This window comes from Balaenoptera borealis (assembly GCF_965194805.1).
Source record: "Balaenoptera borealis genome assembly, chromosome: 9".
Taxonomy (NCBI): Eukaryota; Metazoa; Chordata; class Mammalia; order Artiodactyla; family Balaenopteridae; genus Balaenoptera; species Balaenoptera borealis.
Window position 1 is genome coordinate 119,865,196 of NC_138873.1, and position 22,671 is coordinate 119,887,866.

General features: G+C 35.6%; 1 protein-coding gene across 10 annotated transcripts in view; it reads right to left on the reverse strand.

Moving 5' to 3' along the window:
- Positions 1 to 22,671, reverse strand: part of SNAP91 (synaptosome associated protein 91) — a 158,263-nt gene that overhangs the window by 37,130 nt on the left and 98,462 nt on the right. For 6 of the 10 annotated variants that reach the window (XM_082405849.1, XM_082405857.1, XM_082405858.1 and 3 more), the window contains 3 exons: positions 6,516 to 6,530; positions 6,200 to 6,367; positions 115 to 222 (listed from right to left, as the gene is read on the reverse strand). The exons of 2 other annotated variants lie outside the window; for them this stretch is intronic. In XM_082405849.1, the coding sequence (XP_082261975.1) occupies positions 115 to 222; positions 6,200 to 6,367; positions 6,516 to 6,530 (291 nt within the window). The remainder of the gene's footprint in view (positions 1 to 114; positions 223 to 6,199; positions 6,368 to 6,515; positions 6,531 to 22,671) is intronic. 2 more of the 10 variants (XM_082405850.1, XM_082405854.1) reach the window with 1 other exon arrangement.

The following is a 22,671-nucleotide window of genomic DNA, read 5'->3' on the forward strand; positions in this document are numbered from 1 at the left end:
GATACTTTATACTCAGAAGAAAGCAAAATTAGAAACACATAGGGCCAAGTCTAGCTACGGGAGTTTCACATCAGGACAGAACGACAACAGATGGGCTCAGGACTGGAAACCCACCGTTTCCTGAACACGCATCAAGCGCCGCGGCTACAGGGGTCGGGGGTGCTGGCGCAGTGGCCCCTTCGGATGCTGCAGGGGCCTCCCCGGGAGAAGCTGCAAAGGCATCTTGGGTGCAGGTTTTAAAACAACAGAAATGAAAGGGACAAAAAGAGAAGAAAAATATAGTAAAAGAACCAAGTTAAATTGCAAAGAAGGCTCCCTTATACAACATGAATTGCTTCAAACGCATTTTTATGGCCCATGCACTGTTGGCGGTCACAAGACAATGACTCTTGGCGCCCCTTCATGTTGGTCGCATGCAAGTGTGGATCCTGCTGAAGCCTGCGAGATCCAAAAGGTGACAAGATTCTCATTGTATAAGGGCTCTGAGAAGCATGTTTTATGTATCATTACAAAGCAATGGATGTGAAAAATAAAACACAAAAATAACTTCATTATGCAATTTAAGACATTGATCTTTCATGTCCAGGTAATATTTATATACTACGTTACTATGATGTCTCTGACTAGTGGTTTCCAGCAAACACGGATATCTTCTTTAAGCCCAATAAAATTAAATACATGATGATGATGTAAACAATTTTAGTTTACATGTCCTTTTATAGTCTACTACAGACGAAATTACACTGTTAACATGAAAGGTATACTAAATGTTCATAAAAGTTAAATCTTCACTATCCCTGAAAGACATTTTCAGACACAACCAAGGATTTGTTTTAAAGAACTAAAGAAAAAAAATGAGGAGATGACACCATAATGCCTTTATTTTGACTTAAATTTATAGCTGTTTTCAAATACTGCATTGCTCCAGTTATGTGGACAATGATCTGTTTTCAACAGATTAAAAATGTAGCTTCATGTTTTAAGACTACAAGTGTATAACTATCTATAGTAGATTATAATAATATACAGTGGATCCATTAACATGCAGGCGGCCTCCATTTATAAATGTCCAATTTATCAATGGCTGATGTGACAAATGATTCCCAATGTGTTTCTGTCAACACACCATGTTAATTATGGTAAAAAAAAAAAATCCTGGAGCTTTCAAAGAAACCCTTTGGTTCCAAAGTACAGAAGGAATGAAGCCATCATAAATATGCCTTGCCTAGAAGAAATTTCTGGAAGGTAGGGACCAACAAGAACCTGCCACTGACATGCTAGATTTCCCATCCTAAAATACCGCCTTCTGCAATATCTACCAGTGTTCCCTAGAACACTTCCTCTAGCCATTAAAAAGAATTCGTCAAACATGCTTGGGAAATGCTACACAGTATACCCACTTTCTCAGAGATTTATGTGGTATATTGGGCTGTAGGAAGTCCTGCAGTCGAGACACTTGTTTCTCAGGTTCACCCAGCGTGTTCCAAACTGATCTGAGTATGAGACACATTATGGTAACGTCCTGAAGCCCGGCCTTAACAAACATTAAACATTAGAGACTCGCTTGAGTTAAAAGGTCCTTTACAAAAACACAAATATCCCTAGAAGGGACAATGGGACAATCATATGTTACAGCTTGATTTGATTGCTTCCCACAGCTACACTGAGGGAATACATATATGTTCTGAGTAGAGGTCAGTCAGGGGAGAGGCTGAATAATAATAATGGAGTAGGAAAAACACACCAGGGGATAGGACAGACATACCTCCTCAGATGCCATGTTAAGGATACTATCACAGAGGACTTAGAGCAACTTGAAAGCACTAACAGCTGGGGCAGAAGACCACAAGAAAAGTCTAAGAGGAGGTTGGGAGGGCTGAAAATATTTTGCCACAGGTCAGGTCTGTTTTCTTTCTTTTCATTCTTAGAAAATTTGGAACTGAGGGTAATGCCATTGGAAGTAATAGAAACAGTAATAGCAGTCACTATTTATGTGCCAGTCGCTGTGTAAATATTTTATTTGCATTATTAAATTTAATTCCTACAACTTTCTTGTGATATAGGTTTTATCATCTCCACTTTGTAGATAAGAGAACAGAAACCTGTAAAGTCTGAGGATGTGACCAAGGTCCGGCAAGTGGCGGAGTCAGGATTTGGCTGTAAGTTGTCTGACGGAGGTTTGGGTGTTTGACCACTCTACTGTTATGAACTGTGCCACATTCTACTATATTGTTCCCTCCTTGTAGGATGGAATAAGTACCAGTTATATCAGTGCTAGAGTTCAAACAAATATTCACAGGCTGGCCTCCTTAATTTCTGTGTACGTAGGTGAAACCCATATTTGTAGCTGTATCTTTAGGAGAGGTGGTGTCCCTCCATCCCCGGTCAGCAAGACGTCTCCTTTTAATGCTTCTCTGAAACTAAACATTGTAAACTTAACTCATCAACTGTCAACACTTCTCTTAAACAAAGGAGCCCCAGCTGCTCCAGCCCCCAGCTGCTAAGTCTTCCCAGGCCATTTGATGGAGATGTGAACAAGTGAGACCGGATGATCCCAGCCCCACAGCCACTGTCTGACTGTAGCCACGAAAGGGACCCTGAGAGACAACCGTCCAGCTGAGCCCACTAGAACCCCCAGGACTGTCAGAGATAATAATATAATTCTGATTTTGTTTAAAAAAACAGCAAAACTTCTTAGCTACTCAGCTTTCTTTCATCATCGATGGCAGCATTATCCTTCCAGCACTGAAAGCTAAAGTCATCTCCAATCTAGTTCTCTTTCCCTTGTTACCCATTTGCAGTTCAGGTCTACATTCTGCCAATTACCAACCAGTGCTACTTCCAGGAAATGCATGTTCCTGCTTTTCTACTGTTGTGGACTCAGTCCAGCCTTACCCAGCAAACCAGTCTCTGACACTGCTGCAGACTAGCCTTCTCTTCCTTCTGGAAATCTAGGAAGAATTTTTTCCCTCACTTTTTATCATGTGACTGACTACCTTTGTAAAAATTTCTTACTGCTATTGTCTTCTCCAGCCTGAACTCCTCTCTCCCTGTCTTCTCCAGGCACACACACCATCTTTAAATCACGTACTCGGCACAAAAGTTTCAATCATTCTCAGCGTCTTGAGCCCAAGGGTCACCATTCCAGTCCATTTTCTTCCCCAAAGGTCCCAGATTGTAAGACTCTTACATGAAATCTAGTTGTAGGTGCTAATATTTAAGTATTGGTTTTAAGGAAGATTGATTAACTTAGTTTGTTAACCAATTTGTTCAAATGAAGTCAGGTTTGGGAGGCAAGTTCTTTGGTTTTCCAGCCACTTGGTTCTGTGCTCACAGCCTACCATCATGGAGGCTTGCTCACAAATTAACACAGTTGACTGAAAGGGTACCCTGGTGAACATGCAGAGGAATTAGCATCAATTTAGCATTGCACTGCTTAGAAAAAAACTGTATTGTTACAAACTAACGTGCTGTTGTTAGTAGAGTTTACATCAGTGAAAAACAGAATGCTTTTAAGGATTTTGTGTTTTATCTTTATCAGTATCTAAGTTTTACTAAATTTTTAAAGCATAACACTGCCTTGCAGTCCTGTTCTGCCTGACCACAGAAGGCAGAAGGCAGATTTCATTTCTTAAAAGTTCCCTTTAAAAAAATAAGCATTTAGTAAATATAATGTTTCTAAAAAATTTTTTTTAATGACTTACATTGAAACGACTAAAACATTATGTGGGTATCAATCTGAGTATTTTAAAATAACAGACACTCCATATTTTTCAAATTTGTAATGAAAATACAAGACTAAAATACATAGAAAAATTTAACATTTCAGTATTTCATATTCCTGAAATTAAACAATTAGCCATTATTCAGAAATTAAAATTCATTAAGCTTATTTCTAAAGAAATCTACTTAATACTGCTATATATGCTACATAAAACCTCAAAGCGGCTATTTTAAAGTCATATAGATGAAAGAACTGGTGCTCTTATTATTCAAAAATTCTACCACTTGCCCATTTTAGAGATACAAAAGTTTTAAAAAATGGCCACACAACACGACCAAAGAGATTTTAGTTGAGGTTTTAATTTAAAATCTTACCTCTAAATGATTCCTTATAAATCCATAAAGAACACGAAAGAAATCAGGGAGTATCACTGAAAACTACAAGACAGACAGTGACACATATAGATTTCTGAACATAAAGGATAGAGATTTCACAGCTATCAGAGGCCAGGAGACAGTTTACAGAACTATAAAGATTAGTAAAAATAATTGTGATGAGATTTGCAGATGTCCTCATCTTTACTTATCCTCCAGCCAGATGACTAGAAAGGATATTGGTGAAATTAAAGGAGAGCCTCCATTCTTTGGCATTAAATTATATGATTTTCTACAGTACTGACCTTTTAAATTTGTATTTCGGGGTAGAAAGACTGACATCACGAAAATATTTTCAAACATACAGGTTCTTCTGCTTGATGACTGTCGTCAAAGCAGTAATAAATGATTAACACAAACAGCATAACGGCACAAAGAATATTTCCAAGAAATATCTTAGGCAGGACCATGAGAGAAGCAAGATGGAGTTGACTGATTTCTTATAGGCAATTAAGCTCCTTAAAATGGACTGAAAAACAAAAATCTAAATAGCTAAAGGAATAGAAATGCTTACGTACAAAATTGTTATCCAAGCTGTCCATATTTTCCTTGAATTTTTCTCTTAACATAAGCCTATGAGAAACCATCCATACTCAAGACCAATAATGGAGGTAGGAAGGATGGGGTGAAGAAGTTGGTTTTATAAATTTAAGCTAATACTTTAATTTCTGGTCTCAAAAGTTACAGAGGCATAACTGAAAAACTAACTTTCTCTAGTGGATGACTCCTCATAATAAATTATTCAAGAGTATGCAAATCCCTTCTCCTACTTTAAAAAACAAACAAAAAAACCGGATTTCTCCTACAATAGATTTGGAAGAGCAACAGAATGGCAGTGCAGCAAGGCAGGGGCAAATTCCTCGCATGAAACAGAGGCAATGATGCTGTGTCCCGTTGAGTATTCCTTGTCTTAGACAATGTTGGCAAGCCTCAGAGACTGGGGCACGGCATGTAGCTCAGTGGTATGTGACAGTTTATAAGTGTATGTTCCCAGGGGAATACGTTAACTCCAACTGAGCCTGCCAAATCTTTCCTGCCCCCACCCCTTATCATTTGCTTTCTCCAATTTCTTTACCATATTCTCAAAATGCCCTGGGAAAGATGTTATACTGTAACGAAGAAACACAAAACTATGATGACTATAACACTGTTCAATGTACACATGTGAAATGAGCACTTCTCCAGGTTTGGACATTAGCACCACTCAAAATGGGAAGATGTAAATAAACTGGTTTCAGATGGTTCGTCAGGTCTAGGCATATTATATTGACAGAACGTAGGATATTTGACTCAAGCTTACAGCTGTAAATCAACTCTGTGTCAGAATTTACATTTGCATGGAAAAAATATTTTCAGACAATCATTTCAAAGTCTGATATAAACTGTTTTCAATCAGCGTTGCAAGTGTCAACTCCAACGGTCTCTCAAAGTTCTGAAGCCAAAGATGATCCAAGTTTTTGCTTGGACAGAACAAGCTTAAAAAGTTGCAAAAATGGACATATCCCTAAACTCTCTTCAGAGACCTCTAGATCTGAACTCCACTTAGGTGATTTTTTTTTTGTCCTAAATCTTAAAAAATAACTTAGGCCAGGATTTCTCCGCCCATTTTCCCCAAACGTTTTTTTCTCTCAGCTAGTTCAAATCTAAAAAAATTCCAAAAAGCCAATTCTAAATATGATAGAAAGATCTGGTACCACTCTTACAGATACTGCAGGGCTGAAGCATATACGGGACGAGAGTTCTAATAGCAACTTAAATTCCTAACTTCGCAAAAAGTAGAAAATTGAATAGGTCCAAAGCATTTGCAACCTTTGCTCTATAATCACTAAAATTAAATGAATATGAAGTTGACAAATTGAGCAAAGATAAATATATATGAATAAATGTTTTAAAAGTACTTAAACACTCTGCCATGCATGTTCTATAATGTTCTATCTATCTGCCATGTTCTATCATGTAAAAGATTTTAAATGCTTTAACACTGCGGTAATTTTAGCAATCCTGGAAGGAAAATGAAAGAAAAGTGATGTGTCTGACTAACCTCCAAAGAGATCCACTTCAGCAGTGACAGCAGTGACAGTTGTAGTAGTTGAGGCAGAGGCTGAAGTAGTTGCAATTTCAGCAGTTGTAGCAGGAGGAATAGGTTCTGGTGCGAACGGATCTGAAATCTGTGCTTCGGAGGGAACAGAGGAAAGTGCAGCCAGAGAATCTATGTCGCACCAGAGACAGAGAACAAATGGAAGAGAAGAAAAGGAAAGGACAAAAGATATACCAGGCTCCAAATGATCAAAGTGAGGACAGTTATTAAGATATGGAAGTCTCTCGAAACAGAGGTTTACAAATAAAGTTTTACTCACCCTCTCCCAAGAGGTCTATTGATGTCCATGGGTCAGCATATGAAGAAATAAGAGATAAAGCTGAAACTTTCAACCACACCAATGTCCAAGCAGGGTGAGGCACTAACTGAAGAAATTTTAGCTTTATGTACCTTTCTGGACATTTGAAATTTAAAAAATAAATGTATTACCTATTATTATCATGGAACTTTTGAGCCAGAATGGACCTTAGAGATCCTCTAGATCAACTTTCCAACTTCATAGATGGGAAAACTGAGAGCAAGGGAGGTCAAGAGACTTACCTTAAGTTAGGCCTAAACAACTTTGACAAACTCAATTGATTTCTTATTGGATTTACCATTTCATCTGCTTTGGTTGATTTCATTATACTGTAATTGTCAATTCTGAAGAAACCATAGTTAATTGAATTTTATTGATCTTCTTTATTTGATGTGTCATACCAGAACATGAATAGAGGCTTTATAATGGCTATAGTTTGACTGTGGAACATACTAAGTTGAATGCAAGTTTAGGGGTTAGAAAAAAGAAACTCTAACCTAAACTATTTTCTTCTTCGTAAGTTTCACATTACCAGGTGTTTTTCAGTTCAATATATAATCTCTATAAACATTATGTGACAACATATGAAAATTATTTTTAAGAAGAATGTGAGAGATTATACAGCATCAAAACTTTTCAGCCCTTCTGAGGTCAGCATTCCATTGGGAGGTTCAGACTTAGTGACCAACAGTGGGATTACAGTTGGCATTCTAAATAGAAAGCCTAGGAGGGATTACTTTTAACTGTACTATGACTTTAGGTTAAACATTTATAGAGTGTCCAATGGCATTCTTCTACTCTCAGTCATGTGATACATCTCAGGGATCACATTCAAATTCATGAATGTTACTGCAAATTTATTTTAATCATGAAGAAACTTTATCAAAACTCATTAGGGAGCTATTTTTTTCAGAGCCTTAAAAGTCATATGGGAACTCAGTAAACCAAAAGTTCTAGAAGACATTTAAAAGATTGAGAAACATAAATTTGACATTAAAAATAATTACTTTAGATACAAAGACACACAGACTGAAAGTGAGGGGATGGAAAAAGGTATTCTATGTAAATGGAAATGAAAAGTCAGGGTAGCAATACTTAAGCGAGACAAAATAGGCTTTAAAATAAAGACTGTTAAAAGAGACAAAGAAAGACATTACACAATGATAAAGGAATCAGTTAATGAAGAAGATATAACAACTGTAAATATATATGCACCCAACATAGGATCACCTAAATACATAAAGCAAATATTAACAGACATAAAGGGAGAAACTGACAGTAACACAGTAAGAGTAGGAGACTTTAACACCCCACTTACATCAATGGACAGATCCACACAGAAAATCAATAAGGAGACACTGGCCTTAAACTACATATTAGATTAGATGGATATATATATATATATATATTTTTTTTAAATATATAAATTTATGTATATAAACATTCCATCCAAAAGCAGAAGAATACACATTCTTTTCAAGAGCACATGGAACAATCTCTAGGATAGATCATATGCTGGGCAACAAAAGAAGTCTCAGTAAACGTAAGAAGACTGAAATCATATCAGGCATCTTTCCCAACCAAAATGCCTTGACTAGAAATCAACTACAAGAAAAATCTTCAAAAAACACAAACCCATGGAGGCTAAACAATACGTTACTAAACAAATGGATCACTGAAGAAATCAAAGAGGAAATAAAAAAATACCTGGAGACAAATGAAAATGAAAATACAGTGATCCAAAATCCATGGGAAGTAGCAAAAACAAGGCTAAGAGGGAAGTTTATAGCAATACAAGCCTATCTCAGGAAACTAGAAAAATCTCAAATACAACCTAACCTTACACATAAAAGAACTATAAAAAGAAGAACAAACAAACAAGAAAGTTAGAAGAAGGAAAGAAATCACAAAGATCAGAGCAGAAATAAATGAAATAGAGACTAAAAAAAGCAATAGAAAAGATCAATGAAACTGAGAGCTGGTTCTCTGAAAAAATAAACAAAATTGATAAACCTTTAGCCAGACTCATCAAGGAAAAAAAGAGAGAGGATCCAAATCAATAAAATCAGAAATGAAAAAGGAGAACTTACAACCAACACCACAAAATACAAAGGATCATAAGAGAGCCCTACAAGCCATTATATGCCAAAAAAATGGACAACCTAGAAGAAATGGACAATCTCCCAATACTGAATCAGGAAGAAATAGAAAATACAAACACTTCAGTAATGAAATTGAATCAGTAATAAGAAAAACTCCCAACAAACAAAAGTACAGGACCAGATGGCTTCACAGGTGAATTCTACCAAATATTTATTGAAGAGTTAACACCTATCCTTCTGAAACTACTCCAAAAAACTGCAGAGGAAGGAACACTTCCAAACTCATTCCACAAGGCCAGCATCATCCTGATCCAAAACCAGACAAAGATATCACAAAATAAGAAAATTGCAGGCCAATATCACTGATGAACATAGATGCAAGAATCCTCAACAAACTATTAGCAAACCAAATCCAACAATACAGTAAAAGAAGCATACATCATGATCAAGTGGGATTTATCCCAGGGATGCAAGGATGGTTCAATACCTACAAATCAATGTGATACAACAAACTGAAGAATAAAACTCATATGATCATCTCAATAGATGTGGAAAAAACTTCTTACAAAATTCAACATCCATTTATGATAAAAACTCTCAACAAAGGGGTATAGAGGGAACATACTTCAACATAATAAAGGCCACATGTGACAAACCCACAGCTAACATCATACTCAACAATGAAAGGCTGAAAGCTTTTCCTCTAAGATCAGGAATAAGGGAAAGATTCCCACTCTTGCCACTTTTCTTCAACATAGCATTGGAACTCCTAGCCATAGCAATCATACCATCAGAAAAAGAAATGAAAGGAATCCAAATTGGAAAGGAAGTAGTAAAACTGTCACTCTTTGCAGAAGACATGATACCATACATAGAAAATCCTAAAGATGCCACCAAAAAAATGACTAGACCTCACAATGAATTCAGTAAAGTTGCAGGATACAAAATTAATATACAGAAATCTGTTGAGTTTCTATACACTAAGAGTGAACTATCAGAAAGCGAATCCACACTTACATGGCAATTAATCTACAACAAAGAAGGCAACAATATACAATGGGGAAAAGACAGCCTCTTCAATAAATGATGTTAGGAAAACTGGACAGCTACAGGTAAAAGAATCAAACTGGACTACTTTCTTACACCATGTATAATAATAAGTTAAAAATGGATTAAAGACTTAAATGTAAGACCTGAAACCATAAAACTTCTTGAAGAAAACATAGGCAGTACACTCTTTGATACTGGTCTTAGTAATATTCTTCTGAATACGTCTCCTCAGGCAAGGGAATCAAAACCAAAAACAAACAAATGGGACTATATCAAACTAGAAAGCTTTTGCACAGTGAAGGAAATGATCAACAAAATGAAAAGGCCACCTACTGAATGGGAGAAGATATTTGAAAATGATATATCCAACAAGAGGTTAATATCTAAAATACACAAATAACTCATACAACTCAACATCAAAAAAGCAAACAACCTGATTAAAAAATGGGCAAAGGACCTGAGTAGACATTTTCCAAAGAAGACATACAAGATAGCTATCAGACACATGAAAGGATGTGCAACATCACTAATCATCAGGGAAATTAAAATCAAAACCGCAGTGAGATATCACCTCACACCTGCTAGACTGGCTATTATCAAAAAGACAATGAATAACAAGTGTTGGTGAGAATGTGATGAAAAGGGAACCCTCATGCACTGTTGGTGGGAATGTAAACTGGTGCAGCCACTATGGAAAACAGTATACAGATTCCTCAAAAAATTAAAAATAGAACTACCATGTGATCCAGCAATTCCACTCATGGGTATTTATCCAAAGAAAATCAGAACACTAATTAGAAAAGATACATGCACCCCTATGTTCACTGTAGCATTATTTATAATAGCTAAGATATGGAAGCAACCTAGGTGCCCATCACTAGATGAATAAAGAAGATGTGGTGTGTGTCTACATATAGATAATGGAACATTACTTAGCCACATTTGCCATTTGCAACAATGCGAATGGACCTAGAGAGGATTATGCTAAGTGAAATAAGTCAGAGAAAGACAAATACTGTATGATTTCACTTATATGTGGAATCTACAAAACAAACCAAATTAACAAACACAACAAAACAGAAGCAGAATCACAGATTTGGGGAACAGGTGGTTGCCAGAGGGGAGGGGTTGGGGGGTAGGAGAGAAATAGGTGAGGGAGATTAAGAGGTATAAACTTCCAGTTGCAAAATAAATGAGTCATGGGGATGAAATGTATTGTGGGGAATGCAGTCATTAATAGGTACTATCTTTGTATGGTGATGGATTGTAACTAGACTTATGGTGGTGATGATTTTGAAATGTATAGAAATACTGAAACACTATGTTGTGTAATGGGAACTAACAGTGTTGTAGGTCAATTATAGTTCAAAACAACAAACAAACAAACAAATGCATAGAAACAGAGATCAGATTTGTGGTTGTCAGAGGCAGGGGAAAAGCGAAGGAGGAGTTTGATGAAGGCAGTGAAAACATACCAACTTCCAGTTATAAGATAAAAAAGTACTAGGGGTATAATATACAACATCATAAACATAATCAGCACCATGTTATATATGTTATATATGAAAGTCATTAAGAGAGTAAATCCTAAGACTTCTCATCACAAGGGAAAAAAATTTCTATTTCTTTAATCTTGTATCTCTATGAAATGATGGATGTTCACTAAACTTATTGTGGTCATCATTTCATGATGTATGCAAGTCAAATCATTATGCTGGACAGCTTAAACTTACAGTGCTGTACATCAATTATGTCTCAACAAAACTAGAAGAAATAAATTATCACATTAATTTAACTATGTAATTTGTGAACCCAATAAATATGAGGTAAAGCACTCTACAGATCCACTAAGATAATCAAGGCTCTTCCTAAAACTAAATCTTACATATTTCATAGCAACATTAGGAAAGTATAGCACATAGAGTTCTCGACATTAGAAATAGTTTTTAAATTTTAGAATGTACGCCTAGTGAATAGCTGACGTAGGGCTAGGGTATTTTCTGCTGTTAGGTGTCCAGGTCCCAAATCCTGAGAAGTAGAAGGTCCTTCCCATCATTCCTCAAGCCAACGGGACCTGGCCCAATACAACTGTTACTCTACAGTCCTAAGTCCTAAAAATATTAATTAGAAACCAAAGTGGGTCATCAGAAGCCAGAGAGACTTGGATTCTCTCTTCTCCTGGCATTGGTGGGGCTCTCCCTAGCCCTGCCCTTATCAATGGCTACTTCAAGCTGCAGTGTGACTTAGCAGAAAAGCTGAGAGCCATGTGATTTAACAGCTTCCAGACCTCCCATAGTCTATCACAGGGGATGAGTAATTTATTTCATACATTTGGTAAGTGAGAAAGGAGAAGACTGTTTATGTGTACTAGAAGGAGAGAGAGTTAAAAAGAAGTATGAAAGATTAAAATATTAGTTCCTTGCTCTTTACTAGTGTTTTGTTCAGATGGAGGGTGAGGAGAATTATATGATGGAAGACGGAAAGTAAAATTTCCTAGGAAAATGTACAATGATTAAGCATATTGGTGGATAACTGATGTTGAAAATTTTTTCCACTCTTGGAAACCACAGGTGTTAGTCTCCAAAGTCTTAATTTTCTAGATGAAATATAATTTATGTTATATATTCCTTGTTTTATGCAAAATTTTCTCTACTATAAAAGCAAGTTCCTATTACAAGATGATGAGGATGGTTATTAAATATTCTCAAAACTGCTACTTTTTATAGAGGATTAAACTATACAAAAAAACCCCACTTCAGCATAAGAGTTCAATCCATTTGCAAGTAGTACATAATCAGAGTTGTTTGTATTATAGAAATTGCTAGAAAATATTCCCTGTAACCAAGGAAACAGAGCTACAACTAAATTAACAAGGAAATCTATATTGTGCAGTGAGATGGAGCTGAACTTTTCAGGTTTTTATGAAGATTAAATGTGTTAATATACTTAAGTGCTCGCCCATACCAAGAACATATCAAATGCTCGATAATAAAAGTTAATAATAGCAATAGCTTAGATGGTAACTAGCCTTATTGTGGTGATCATTTCACAATGTGTATAAATGTTGAATCACTATGTTGTACACCTGAAACTAATATAATGTTGCATGTCAATTATACTTCAATAAAAAAATAGCAATAACTAACATTTAAGTTAAATAATAATTTTTTATTATAGGACTGTGAATTTCAAAGCTTCTATAAATCTTTCAGAGAGAGCATGTGTATATGTGTGTGTGTGTGTGTGTGTGTGTGTGTGTGTACACATGAATGTGTTTGAAGACAGCCTGCAGATGTGCCCCCCCAGATCTAATTAACAAGCAAATGGTAATATGGGTCACAAAAACTGCTTGTACTGTAGCTAATATTTCTCATGGAAACTATTAAAGTCATGTGATCACATAATACTGATGAGCGTTCCAGCATGTGTAAATTAACTTCTATTAAGTCTATTAACTCTAATTAAACCCTAGCAGTAATTCTGTATTTCTCAAAAAGCAGAAATTTCACTTCAAGCATTTACAATAAAAAATTACACATTTTCCACTTCTAACATGCATAGAAATACAACACACACACACTCATTTGTTTGTGCAGAGAGATGAATTTATTATGAAGGAAAAAAACACTCTCCCTTTTATGGGGAGAAAGGTAGGGATGTTAAAAACACTCTGTATTCTTCCAGGTTCATTACTGGCTGGCAGAATGCCACATGGAATATGCACTATTTAAATTAAATTTACTAAAATATGAATTTGCTAAAATTTGGTTTACACCAATGACAAGAAATACTATCCGTTACAATATGTCTCATAAAATGGCAATATTCATCCGTACTCAGAACCCCCAAGAGAAATCTGTAAACAACTGATGTGGCCACAGTCATTTGAAAATGAAATCCTCCTACTATCACTGTGGTCGGATAAGAACATCCAAATAGGTCTAAAGAGTTTTAGAGTTTGCATTTTACCATCTAGTTACACAAAATTCAAATAAACTACAATAATAGTGAAGTGGCTTGATCTTATCAAACAAGACTGAGAAAGTGGTTTTATGTATTTAATTTTTTGCTTAGTCAAATGAGCCAAAACATATTGGTAACAATTTAGCATCCTCTTCAAATACGACTGGGTATCTATAGGATAAATGTAAACTGAAGGTAACATTTATCAATTTCATATTTCACTAGTTTACTTGAATTTCTTTTTTTAAGTAAGATACGTATTTTATTTTTTAATTTTTTGGCCATGTGCACGGGCTTGTGGGATCTTATTTTTCCCGATCAGAGACTGAACCCGGGCCCTGGCAGTGAAAGCGCTGAGTCCTAACCTCTGGACCACCAGGGAATTCCCTACTTGAATTTCTTAAGGCTTATAATTTTTCCTGTTTTGCTTAGGAATGAGAGAATTTACTTATTAGTATTTTTCTCCCCAGCTGACTTTTTTACTGCTATGAAAGGAGCTGTAGATATTTTGTTAGACAAAAGACTAATACTAACCATCAGGCCCTAAGCCAACATTTTGATACACTATAATGTGTTTTGTACTAATTATAAAAAAGTGCTCCCGTTGGGCCAGCAGGTTGGAACAGGAAAAGCACTTCTTCCTCAAGGACGAAAAAAGCCCACAGCTTGGCTAGCAGAAAGCAGGCTGGATTTCAGGCCTCTCGCCCTGCCTTTGGGCAAGGCACAAACTGCGGGTCCACACTGCACAGCCCTGGTTAAAACCACACTAATCTGCTTTCTTCTATATCCACTGACACCTCAGTGTTTCAGTCATCAATAGTTATTTATTCCTAACAAGACTGAAATGTGTTATAATAAAGTTGGTTATTATAACTTATTCCTTATAATATTATGTGTCTTAGCAAAAAGTACTTGAAGATGAATATAAATAAAAATGTTACAATGCAATTTAAAAAGATTTCACCAAGGGTTTTTCTTTTTCATTTATTATTATTTTGGTGCCAAACCAACCAACCAAACAAAAAAGACACAATTTCTCTTCAATTTGATGCTGGAGAATACAGTGAAAGGAGACAGTTTACAATTTCACTGTTTATTCATTTACGTTCTAAATCACTAAACAAATAAATGTTTAATAAGTTCTAAAAATTACAGTGTGAACAATCTACTGATTTAATTAGTTGAGAGAATTAGAGTTAACACATTCATATAATACTGAAAAAAATTCTGTATAACCTTACAAATTTATAATTAATACTAAATTTTAAATTATAAAAGTTCTATGAAAGTCATTTATATGAATTTTATGACAGAGAAAGCCTGATTTAAGGATTTGGATTTGAAGCATTCTTAAATAAATAGGAAAACATGATACACTGTATAAGATACTGTGGCAATGAAAATTATTAGTAAACTGAAATAATCAAACATTTCTGAAAGATGAAGCTCAGAATGAAAAAACATGAAAACCAGAAGGCCCTTATAAAATCTCTTCAACAAAAATATTTTCCTTTACCAATTGAAATTTAATAAAGTTAAGTGTAGTTGAAAGAAAATTTTTATTAAAAAAATGATAGCTATAGGCTTAGGAGTTGAACATTTCAACAATGGAGAAGTTTTAAGTATTTAAATGGAAAAGCGCCAATATTTAAATGCTTGTAAATATAGTTAGCAACTTTGTTTCACAAGTAGTTATTTTTGTTTATTTTGTTACCACAAAAACTTGGAAATAAAACCAAGAGATTATAGCAGGTAGTGTTGATGTTATATTGCCAATGTTTACCAAACTCACCCAAGGATTATTTAATTACCTGTGGAAATGTATCTTCATTTGATGCTGCAATTTAACTGTTAATTAAAGACTCTGATTCTGAAATGATATACTGAGTTACAGTTTTTGTCTGCTAGTGATGCTCTGTCTGGGAGAAAAGATAACCTCAAGACATGATTTTTACTGCTCTACTGGACATTAACCAGTTTTGTACTTAACCTAGCCATCTTATTTTAACATTTCCTTTCAAACATCTATAAATACCCAGTTCCTCAAAACGTTCTTTGAGCCAGCTTTATCGTCTTACCGGTTTCCTCATCAGTCACTTAATGTCTTTTACCAGTGCTGTTTCTCCCCACCCCCTTCAGGTTTATGGGGGTATAAGTGACATATAAAAACTGTATATATTTAAGATGCACAATGTGATGATTTGATACACATATACATTATGAAAAGATGACCACAATCAAATTAACACATCCATCATCTCACATAGTTACTGTATTTTTGTAGTGCAAATACTTAAGATTCACTCTCTTAGCAAATTTTAAGTATACGATACAGTATTATTAAATATGGTAACCATACTGTATATAAGATCTCCAAAACTTATTCATCTTACAACTGACCCTTTGTACCCTTTGAACGTTTTCCAATTCCATACCCTGCCCTCCGTCACCCACCACCAGCATCTGGCAACCACCCTTCTACTTTCTGCATCTATGAGTTTAGATTTCACACAGAAGTGAGATCATACACATTTGTCTTTCTGTGTCTGGTTTATTCACTTAGCATAATGTCCTTCATGTTCATCCATACTGTAACAAATAGGAGGACTTCTTTCTTTTTAAAGGACTAAATAATATTCCATTGAATATATACAATGTGTTTTTTTTTTATATCCTTTTGTCTGTTGACAGACACTTAGGTTATTTTTATATCTTGGCTATTGTGGATAATGCTGTAATGAACATGGGGGTGCAGATCTCCATCCATCCAGAAGTGAGACTGGTGAATCATGTGACAGTTCTATCTTCAATTTTTTGAGGAACCTCTATATTTTTTCCATGATGGCTGTACTGCCACTATGGAGAACAGTATGGACGTTCCTTAAAAAACTAAAAATACAACTACCATATGACCCAGCAATCCCACTACTGGGCAGACCCTGAGAAAACCATAATTCAAAAAGATACATGTACCACAATGTTCATTGCAGCACTATTTACAATAGCCAGGACATGGAAGCAACCTACGTGTCCATCGACAGATGAATGGATAAAGAAGATGTGGTATATACATACAATGGAATATTACTCAGCCATAAAAAGGAACGAAATTGAATTATTTGTAATGAGGTGGATGGACCCAGAGTCTGTCATACAGAGGGAGGTAAGTCAGAAAGAGAAAAATACCATATGCCAAAGCACATATATGGAATCTAAAAAGATGGTACTGATGAACTTAGTGGCAGGGCAGGAATAAAGACACAGACGTAAAGAATGGACTTGAGGACTCAGTGGGGGGAAGGGGAAGTAGGGATGAAGTGAGAGAGTAGCATTGACGTATATACACTACCAAATGTAAAACGGATGGTTAGTGGGAAGCTGCTGTATAGCACAAGGAGATCAGCTCGATGCTTTGTGATGACCTAGAGGGGTGGGATAGGGAGGGTGGGAGGGAGGCTCAAGAGGGAGGGGATATGGGGATATATGTATACGTATAGCTGATTCACTTTGTTGTATAGCAGAAACTAACACAACATTGTAAAGCAATTACACTCCAATAAAAAAATTTTTTTAAATAAAAATAAATAAAAAATAAACCATAATGGCTGCACCAATTTACATCCCCAGCAACAATGAATAATGGTTCCCTTTTCTCCACTCCCTCACCAAACACTTGTTATCTCTTGTCTTTTTCATAACAGTTATCCTAACAAGTGTGGGGTGCTATCTCTGTGGTTTTGATTTGCATTTTCCTAATGATTAATGACAGTGAACACCTTTTCATATACTTGTTGGCCATTTGCATATCTTGCTTGGAAAATGTCTATTTATGTCCTTTACCTATTTTAAAATCAAGTTATTTGGGTTTTTTTTTTTTTTTTTACAAATATTTTCTCCCATTCCATAGGCTGCACTTTTATTTTGTTGTTTCCTTTGCTGTGTAGAAGCTTTTTAGTTTGAATGTAGTCTTACTTGCTTATTTTTGCTTTTGTTGCCTGTGTTTTTGGTGGCAAATCAAAAAATTCACTGCTAAGATCAATGTCTAGGAGTTTTTTCCCTATGTTTTCTTCTAGGAGTTTTATGGTTTCAGATCTTATATTTAAGTCTTTAATCCATTTGAGTTAATTTTTGTGTATGATGTAAGATAAGGTTCCAATTTCATTCTTTTGCACATAGATATCTAGTTTTCCCAACACCATTTATTAAAGAGACTATCTGTTCCCTGTTGTGTATTCTTGGCACCCTTGTCAAAGGTTAGCTAACTGAATATGCATGGGTTTATTTCTGGGCTCTCTATTCTCTTGTTCTGTTGGTTGAGGTGTCTGTTTTCATGCCAGTACCATCTCATTTTGGTTACTATAGCTTTGAAATATAGGTTGATTTCAGGAAGTTTGATGCCTCCAGCCTTATTTTTCTTTCTCAAGATTTCTTTGGCTATTTGGTGTCTTTTGTGGTCTGTATGAAGACAAAATATTTTTCTATTAATGGGAAAATGCCATTACAATTTTTCTAGGGATTGCAATGAATCTGTAGATCACTTTGGGTAATATGGACATTTTAACAATATTAATTCTTCTAATCCATGAACACAGGATATCTTTCCATTTATATGTATCTTCTATTTCTTTCATCAATGTCTTACAGTTTTCAGTGTACAGGTTTTTCACCTCCTTGGTTAAATTTATTCCTAAGTATTTTATTCTTTTTGATGCTGCTGTAAATGGGATTGTTTTCTTCATTTCTTTTTCAGAGAGTTTGTTGTTAGTGTATAGAAATGCAGTTGATTTTTGTACATAAATTGTGTATCTCGAACTTTACTGAATTCGTTTATTAGTTCTAACAGTTTTTTGGTGGAGTCTTTTGGGTTTATACATATAAGATTATGTCATCTGCAGAGACAATTTTATTTCCTCTTTTCCTATTTGGATGCATTTTATTCCTTTTTCTTGACTAACTGCTCTGGTTTAGACTTCCAGTACTATGTTGAGTAGAAGTGGAGAGAGTAGGCATCCTTGTCTTGGTCCTAATCTTAGAGGAAAAGGTTACGGCTTTTCACCATTAAGTATCACGTTAGCTGTGGACTTGTCATATATGCTCTTTATTATGTTGAAATACATTCCTTCTTTACCTAATTTGTTGAGCGTTTTAATCATGAAAGGTTGTTAAATTTTGTTAAGTGCTTTTTCTGCATCTATTGAGATAATCATATGATTTTTATCCTTTATTCTGTAATGTGGTGTGTATCACTTGCATATGTTGAACCATCCTTGCATCCCAGGGATAAATCCCACTTGATCATGGTGTATGACCCTTTTAATTTGCTGCTGAGTTCAGTTTTCTAATATTTTGTGAAGGATTCTTGCAGCTATGTGCTTGTAGTATCTGTATATGGCTTTGGAATGAGGGTAAAACTAGCTTCAAAAAATAAGTTTGGAAGTATTCCCTCCTTTTAAATATTTTGGGAAGAGTTTGAGTAGGACTGGCATTAATTCCTGTTTAAATGTTTGGTAGAATTCACCCATGAAGCTATATGGTCATGGGTTTTTCTTTGTTGGGAGGTTTTTGATTACTGCTTCAATTTCCTTATTTCATATGGGTCTGCTCAGATTTTCTATTTCTTCATGATTCTGTCTTGGTCAGTTGTATCTTTCTAGGAATTTATTTCTTTTAGGTTATCCAATTATGGCATAAATTGCTCACAGTAGTCTATTATGATTCTTTGTATTTTTATGGTATCAGTTATAATGTTTCTTCTTTCATTTATAATTTTATTTTTGAGTTGTTGCTCTTTTTTTCTTGGTTAGTCTAGCTGTAAGAAATTGTTTATCTTTTCAGAAAACCAACCCTTAGCTTTGTTGATCTTTTCTATTGTCTTTCTAGTCTCTATTTCATTTATTTCTGCTCTAATCTTTATTACTTCTTCCCTTCTGCTATCTTTTGGCTAAGTGTGCTCTTTATCTAGTTCTGTGAGATGTAAAGCTAGATTGTTTATTTGAGATCTTTCTTTTTTTTAATGGAGGCATTTAGTGCTATAAATATCCCTCTTAGAACTGCTTTTGCAGAATCGTGCAAGTTTTGATATGTTGTGTTTCCATTTTCCTTTGTCTCAAGATTCTTTTTAATTTCTTTTTGATTTCTTCTTTGACTCACTGGTTGGCTATGTTATTTAATTTCCACATATTTGTGAATTTTCAAAATTTCTTTCTGTTACTGATTTCTAGTTTCATACCACTGAAGGTCAGAAATGATACTTGATATGACTTCAGTCTTCTTTGTTAAGAAATTTTTAGTGTCCCAGCATATGATCTACCCTGGAGAATGTTCTGTGTGCACCTGAGGAGAATGTATATTCTGCTGTGTTGGATGAAATTTTCTGTTTATGCCTATTAGGTCCATTTGGGGTAAACTGTTATTCAAGTTTGCTATTTTCTTACTGATTTTCTGTCTGGATGATCTATTGTTGAAATTGGCATATTGAAGCCCCCCACTATTACTGTATGGTTGTCTATTTCTCCCCTCAGTTCTGTTAATATTTGCTTTATATATTTAGGTATTTTGATGTTTATAGCCTCTTGATGAATTGATTTTATCATTATATAGTGATTTTCTTTGTTTCTTGTGATAGATTTTGACTGAAAATCTTTTCCCATCCCTTCACCTTGCCTATGCATGTCCTTAAAGTTAAAAGGAGTCTCTTGTAGGCACTAGCTTGTTGGATCTTGTTTTTTGTTTGTTTGTTTGTTTTTTAATATCCACTGAACTACTCTATTATTTGATAGGAGAATTTAATCCATTTAAATTTATAGTATTCATAGGTAAGGACTTACTATTGTCATTTTGTTTACTGTTTTCTGACCATTCTGTAGTTCCTTTGTTCTTTTCTTCCTCTCTTGCTCTCTTCCTTTGTGACTTGATGATTTTCCTCAGTGGTATGCTTTGATTCCTTTCTCTTTATTTTTAGTATCTAGTAGAGGTTTTTTTCTTTGTGTTTACCATGGGGCTTACATAAAACATCTTATAGCTTTAACAGCCTATTTTAAGCTGATAACAACTTAACTTCAATCACATACAAAAAGTATGGACACTTTTACCTTTCTCTACTTTCCACATATTATCCACTCTACATCTTTTTATACTGTGTATGTAGTAGCAAATTATTGTAGCTTTAGTTATTTTAAATTCTCTTGCCTTTTAACTTTCATACCAGGATTAAAACTGATTTACCTACCACATTTACAGTATTAGAGAATTCTGAATTTGACTACAAATTTACCTTTACCAGTGAGTTTGACACAGTTGACCCTTGAACAGCAAAGGGGTTATGGGAGCCAACCTCCCATGCAGTCAAAAATCCACCTATACATTTACAGTTGGTCCTCCATATCCACAGTTCTGCAGATTCAACCAACCATGTATTGTTTAGTTGTGTATTACATATTTAGTGGAAAAAAAATCTGTGTATAAGTGGACTCTCACAGTTCAAACTCATGTTGTTCAAGGGTTGTGCTTTCATACATTTTCTCATTGTTATTTAGCATCCTTTTGTTTTATCTTAAAGAAATCCCTTTAGCGTTTCCTGTAAGACAGGTCTAGTGGTGATGAATTCTCTCAGATTTTGCTTGTCAGGTAATGTCTTTTTCTCGCCTTCACTTCTGAAGAACAACTTTGCCAGGTATATTATTCTTGGTTGGCAGTTTTTTTCTTTCAGGACTTTGAATATATCATGCTACTTACTCCTGGCCTGCAAGGTTTCTGCTGAGAAATATGCTGATAGCTTTATCAGGGTTCCCTTGTATGTGAGGAGGTGCTTTTCTCTTGTTGCTTTCAAAAGTTTCTCTTTGTCTTTGACTTCTGACAATCTGATTATATACTGTGTCTCAGGTAATATTCTTTGGATTGAGCTTGCTTGGAGACTTTTGAACTTCATGACTTTAAATGTCCATACCCCTCCCATAATTTATGAAGTTTTTAGCCATTACCTCTTTAAATAAGCCTTCTTCTCTTTCTCGCTTTCTTCTCTTTCTGGGACTCCCATGATGCATATATTCATTCATTTTATGGCATCCCATAGGTCCTGTATGCATCACTTTTTTTCCTTTTTGTTCCTTTAATTGGCTATTTTCTAACGCTCTATCTTTGAGTTTGTTGATTCTTTACTCTGTCTGATCAAGTAAGCTCTCTACTGAGTTTTTCTTTTCAGTTCAGTCATTGTATTCTGTTTCGTTCAGAATTTCTGTTTTGTTCCCTTTTATGGTTTCTATTTTCTTATTTTGTTCACGTATAGTTTTCTTGACTTAATTTTGTTGCCTATTTGTGTTCTCTTGTATTTCATTGAGTTTCTTTAAGATAATTATTTTGAATTCGTTACCAGGCTATGTATAGATCTCCATTTCTTTAGGGTAAGTTACTAGAGATTTATTAGTCTCCTTTGGCAGTGTCATGTTTGTTTGCCTGATTCTTTGTATTCTGTGTAGCCCTGTGTTGGTGTCTGTGCATCTGAAGGAGCAAACACCTCTTCCTGTTTTTAAACACTGGTTTTGGCAGGTAAAGGCCTTCTCCTGTCAGGTCCCTGGGCTGATGATACTGCCTCTGGGATTGCAGTTGAGTGGGGTTGGGGCTGGGTCATGTGGCTGCTTCTGGGTCTGCTGTAGTGCCCATGTTGGTGGGCCTGTTACCAGGGGCTTGGGTGGGTGTAGTTCCTGCCTCCTGGTTCCTGAGTGGACAGGACTGCCTTCACGACCTTGGTTAGTATGGCTGGAGCTGGGACAAGGGTCCACTTAAGGATGTGCAGTTGGGTTCAGAGATGGTGGGCTTATTACCAGGTACGTGTTTGGGTGTAGCTCCTGCTGGGTCTCTGGCTACGCCAGACTAGCCCTGGACTGCAGCTAAGTGGGGCTAAATGAAGTGAAAAGGTTGCTTTAAGGTCCACAGTTGGGACCAAGATCTATAGGCCTGCGCATAGGGGCATGGATGAGTGTGCCTCCCACAAGGTCCCTGGGTGG